Here is a 5716-nt window from a genome sequence, read left to right as displayed (position 1 = left end):
TGCATTTTCACTAGGATCTTATTCCTCTACTGAGGACCAAGATAGGGAATAAAAGAAATAACAGTAGTACCATAATAATACCATAATTTAGCTAGCTGAAATAGGGGTCTGTATGGTAATTAAAGGAACCATCCTACATTTAAGTCTGGACAGAGCCCTAGAGCTAGTGTCTTCAGTGACACTTGCAAAGTAACACTAGAACCTGTAAAGATCACATCTAATGAGAACCCCTAATTTATCTCTCATCTGCTTTTGGAGGATGAGCAAATAACTGTGGAGAAAACCAGCACATTGTCTTATTCCCACAGCTGAGGAAATGTTTGCATCCTTCATCTTGGAGAAGTATACCACTAGAAGTAGCTGGGTGACAAGTAAATGAATTAGACTTATTTATTTAAATTGCTACTATGACAGAAATAAGACAAGAAAACTTTGTTTTAAAACAAGTCTTTTTAAAAAGTTCATTATTTTAGTATACTTGTTAGTAATGTAAAATATCTGTTAGTAATATGAAATATTTACTAATATAAAACTAAATCATTGGATTTTCTGCCACATAGAAGTTTCCTTGTACTAAAGTTTCTTTTTTTTTTAATAAAATTTATATATACTGTTAAAAATAATTTGCACTAACTAATCCTATTAATCATTTAAGACAGAAAAGAGGCTTAAAAGCTTTTGGCTTCTAGGAAGAATTGCATAGAAAAGTGTGACTAATGCCGACAATCTAGGCAACTAGCAACCTTGGTTGCTAAAATAAAATAATGGTATAGGCTAGGTTTTGAGCTGTGACTCAATAGAGGACAAGGGGACAGGGTGTAAAGCAGGAGGAGCGATACAGCACCGTGTCTCCTGAGTTCTGGTCTCAAGTCCAGCCTCCGTACAGGTCTGCCTTAGGAACTGCTCTGTAGCTGCAACAGCCACAGCATTAAAGGCCCTCCCTGCCCTGCTTCACTTTTGCTCCTGTCCCATCATTACACTGTGGCAGCGTGGTAGTGCAGTGTATGGTTGCATATATTGGCCCTATGCCATTTCTGTGCTGGTAAGATTCTCTCTGGGGTCGCTTCAGACCCTCTGCAGCTCCCGTACGCTGCTGGAGAGGTGGGCAGGGGCTACAGTGCTGACTAGACTCTGGCTCTATGCCTGTTCTGAACTCTTTCTGCAACCGGTCCATAAAGTAATCCCCAAGACTATTTCTGCCATCTTGGGAACAGTCAAGCCTGCGAGCATTGGTCAGCAGATCTCCCATCAGCTTGATCTTCCGGATTTTGGGCCCGATAAATTGTTTCTTGATAGTGCTTGCACTATGAGGGTCTGCATTTTCAATACTCAGGGCATAAAGCTCTTCAAAATATCGTATCATAGTTTTCCACTGTACCATTGCTACTTCCAGGGCTTTCATCAGACCGACTGCATACTCACAGTTTGGTTTCTAAAAACAAAGACAGAATTACATTTATTCAGAAGAACAGCTCGTCTTAGTGTATCATTGATGGTTTCCTGCAACTTACCTGGTGCTCTAAACAAGGTATGCTAGGATTTTGCAACAACTCCTAGTTTGGAGTATTTGTTTTTTGCCAAGTTGGATGGCTGTAAACATACAGAAGTGGCAGAACCCAAGCACTTTTTCAAAGAACAGAGATTTAGATAGCAGCAGCTATGCCTGAGGAGCATTATCACACCAGGAAACCCTATCATAGAATCATAGAACGGTTTGGGTTGGAAGAGACCGTAAAGATCATCTAGTTCCAACCCCCCTGCCATGGGCAGGGACACCTTCCACTAGACCAGGTTGCTCAAAGCCCCATCCAGCCTGGCCTTGAACACTGCCAGGGATGGGGCAATGTCATGGTTTAACCCCAGCCAGCAACTAAGCACCACGCAGCCGCTCACTCACTCCCACCCCCCCAACCCAGTGGGATGGGGGAGAAAATCGGGAAAAGAAATAAAACCTGTGGGTTGAGATAAGAACAGTTTAATAGAAAAGAAGAAACTAATAATGATAATGATAACACTAAGAAATGACAACAGTAATAATAAAAGGATTGGAATGTACAAATGATGCCCAGGGCAATTGGTCACCACCCACCAATCGACACCCAGTTAGTCTCTGAGCCGCGATCCCCCACCCCCACTCCCCCCAGTTTATATACTGGATGTGATGACACATGGTATGGAATACCCCGTCGGCCAGTTTGGGTCAGCTGCCCTGGCTGTGTCCTGTGCCAACTTCTTGTGCCCCTCCAGCTTTCTTGCTGGCTGGGCTTGAGAAGCTGAAAAATCCGTGACTTTAGACTAAACACTACTGAGCAACAACTGAAAACATCAGTGTTATCAACATTCTTCTCATACTGAACTCAAAACATAGCACTGTACCAGCTACTAGGAAGACAATTAACTCTATCCCAGCTGAAACCAGGACAGGCAACCACAGCCTCTCTAGGCAACCTGTTCCAGTGTCTCACCACCCTCACAGCAAAGAATTTCTTCCCAATACCTAATCTAAACCTACTGTGTTTCAGTTTAAAAACATTACCCTCCATCCTATCACTAGACTCCCTGTTAAAAGAGTTCCTCATCATCTTTCCTGTAGGCTCCCTTTAAGTACTGGAAGTCTGCCATAAGGTCTTCCCTGATTCAAACTGAATATTTAAAAAGGCCATCTTGAAAAACTTTCTATTTTTACTTTCCACAGCTTAACAACTGCTATGATAGGCCAAAGAAGAGCATTCTGTATCAACTATTTACAGAATGCTAGTTTGGCAGAGAAGAATCAGCCCCTTGGTCTTTAACAAATGAGGTGGGTTTGGTTTTTTTTGCTGATAACTTTGAGTTACTCCTTTGTACCTGTGCAAGCCTGAGTCAGATCTCTAGTTCAAATTCTATCTTGAGCTGTGCTCCAACAAGTCAACTACTACCCCAAGCTGGATGTTTCTTCTGCCTCCTTCCTTACCACATTTCTTAGGTGCTAATGGCTCCCAAACTTCTATTTAGTTTCAATGTGAAGGAGACAAGTGGGCTGTTTCATCACAGTTTAAAGAGTCTCATAATCCATTACAGCACACTAGAAACAGCAGCCTGCAGCTGAGTGAAAGAAAAAGGGGGCCATTGTTCATATTCTTTTGGGCTCCAAAGCAACCACGTAGAATTAGGACTGTATGTCTGACAGTTTCTAGGCATCACAGTCAAGAACAAAACCATGTACGCTAATAAGACAGAAAAATTATATCTGGAAATTTAACAGCAGATGAATGCAGAGATCTGAAGTAACAACAATATAATGCAAGATGTCAAGAGTAATTACTGGGGATTGCAACTGCTTGAAAGCTTGCTGTCTACTACGCACCTGGATGGTTTTAGAACAGTAATGGCCGCCTCTTTCTTGCTGATACTTCATCAAAGCCTCTGCGGCTTTTCTCTCTTCCAGAGCTTGATGCAAGAAGAACTTTGAAACATTTGGTAGAGCCACATGTGACTGATCAAAATATTCACCCTAAGCACACAAAACATGAATGTTAAGATTTGTTGGAGACGGGACTCACTTGCAGCAGAACATGGCTTTATCAGAACTCAGGAGACCCTTCTAATAGAAGTTGTTCTACCAGCACAAACACTTTGAAGACCTTAATATACATTTCTGCAATAAATGAAGTAAGTAGTTACAGTCTTAAATTAAAAATCTCTATACTTCTGCTAGAACTCCTTCTGTCCTTTAATACTAGACAGGTAACTGTAGTACTGATGTTCTCTCTCAGTAGCAGCCAGAGATCCTCAGAATATTTTATTTATGTGTGTGTGCGTTTTTCTGTTGTTGTGTTTTGTGTGAGTTTTTTTGTTTGTTTTTTTAAACATAGTCTCAGCGCAGGGAACACAAGATTTATCCCTTCAGGTCAGCATTCCAGTGAAAAGTTAGCTTTCAAAGGTATGAGAAAGATGCGGCAAATACTGAAAAGAGAACAAGCACAACTTCGCATCCGTTTATCAGCTTCATTATGGATAATGTTATTCCAAAATAAATACTGCTAATGAACTATACTGTATACACCTTTAATATTATATGTAGCTCATGCCTAGGAATACTTAAGAGGTATTACAACCCTAAACCCACTGCAGGCCTTGTTCTATTCTGTATGGGAAAGTAACAACTTTAACCACTGCAATATTTCGCTATGCTAATAGATCTATCAGTTCTTACATTAGAATAATTTTATCCATGGTATTGCTGTCCCATAAAGAGAATGTATTGGAGACAGGTAGCAAAGGAGAGCCACCAGGTTATACTAGTTTCAGCATTGGCTCTGCACAGCTCTGATGTGGAGAATGAGAGGCAGCACCAGGAATATGCCAGGAACCAAATTGAGGGACCTACAGCATCTTGATCTGCTGGTTCCTTAAACATGCATATGCAATACAGCACAGCTTTTGTCTCTTGGACGTACTCTGGATTGGAGTGCTGCATGTCAAGCTGTTGGCTTGTAGCCTGCCTAGGAGGGGCAAGGAACAAGTACGTGCATTTCATAAGTTTTTCTGCTTCTTATTGTCTTCCCCACTTTCATCTATTACCCTGCTTAAATATGAAATACTTGTGTTTCATCTATGTTACTCTGTTTAGAAAAAATGCAGAAAAGTTACAAACACAATACAAGTTTGTTTTTCTTACATTTTTATGGTCATCTGTGATGCCCCAAATCTGTGACACACATACACATGTGAGACCATAAACTATTCAAGAGAAAGTACATACTGGAATGTTTTATTAAGAACATTCATTACAATATCTGCATAATCTTTTTCCCCCCAGAGTCATTCATTCATGTTTCTGTTGACAGAAGAGTCAAGATTCAATGTTTTATAACCAGTTCCTCGGTGCAAGTGTGCTGCATGACTTCAGGTAGAGCACAAGTTACCACACCTGCTTAACTGTTAAGGTAAATCTATTATGTCAATCATTAACTATTTAAGATGTTTGCATTTCTAGGTTTGATTTGTCCACAGTCAATTTCTAACTGAATTTTCTTCATCCCATCCAGCTGTCAATCACTAGTATTATTTTAATCCACATGCTTAACTAGTAGTGGTTTTACTGCATACTTAAATTTTTTGGGGACTAATACTTGACACCAAGCTTGCTCAAAGGATCTTGGGGATATATTGCATATAGTTTGTGTTGCTTCTCAGTGCATGCTTGGCATCAGAAGGGATGGCATTGATCATTTTGGGTTTTGATTTTAATGGCTTTGTTAAGATAGATGTTGCCTTAAGATTTGACATGTAGCCAGTCACAATTTTGGCACGCATGTTACACAGTATCAGAGATAACTTTTTAAATTCATGTCCAACATTCCTGCCTGTGGAGCAAGGGAGCTGACAGCAGCGATCACAAACTGTGACTTCGCCAGTTAACCACACACAACTGTTTTACATACAAAGTTTGGTAAAAAAGCACCCAAGAGTCATACTCCAAAGCTGTCAGCGTTCCCCGTTTCTGTCCCTCTTTCCGCAGGCACAACTCTCTACGCGAATGACCCAAAACACACGAGCGCCTGATTCATCACCCGCTTGTTCCAGAGCTTCGGCGTTTTTGTAGCCGTGTCAGCGGCCGCCCCGGGTAAGTGCACAGGCAGCAGCGCGGGCCCGGCGCCGGCTGGCGGCTCCGGCCGGAGCTCTGCTGCGCTGCAGGGCCCGGGCCCCCAGGCAGCCCCCAGATTCCCCCCGC

General features: G+C 41.6%; 1 protein-coding gene across 1 annotated transcript in view; it reads right to left on the bottom strand.

The window, feature by feature from the left end:
• Positions 1–667: 667 nt before the first annotated feature.
• LOC104829600 (ferritin-like) overlaps positions 668–5716 on the bottom strand; it is an 11442-nt gene continuing 6393 nt past the window's right edge. Inside the window, exons 2-4 of the mRNA XM_010563931.1 lie at positions 4370–4484; positions 3347–3493; positions 668–1432 (exon numbers count right to left, since the gene is read on the bottom strand). Of these exons, the coding sequence (XP_010562233.1) occupies positions 929–1432; positions 3347–3493; positions 4370–4484 (766 nt within the window). The 3' untranslated portion in view covers positions 668–928. The remainder of the gene's footprint in view (positions 1433–3346; positions 3494–4369; positions 4485–5716) is intronic.

The sequence above is a fragment of the Haliaeetus leucocephalus genome, unplaced genomic scaffold, assembly GCF_000737465.1.
Source record: "Haliaeetus leucocephalus isolate CR32 unplaced genomic scaffold, Haliaeetus_leucocephalus-4.0 Scaffold173, whole genome shotgun sequence".
Lineage (NCBI taxonomy): Eukaryota > Metazoa > Chordata > Aves > Accipitriformes > Accipitridae > Haliaeetus > Haliaeetus leucocephalus.
This window is presented reverse-complemented; position numbering and strand designations above follow the sequence as displayed.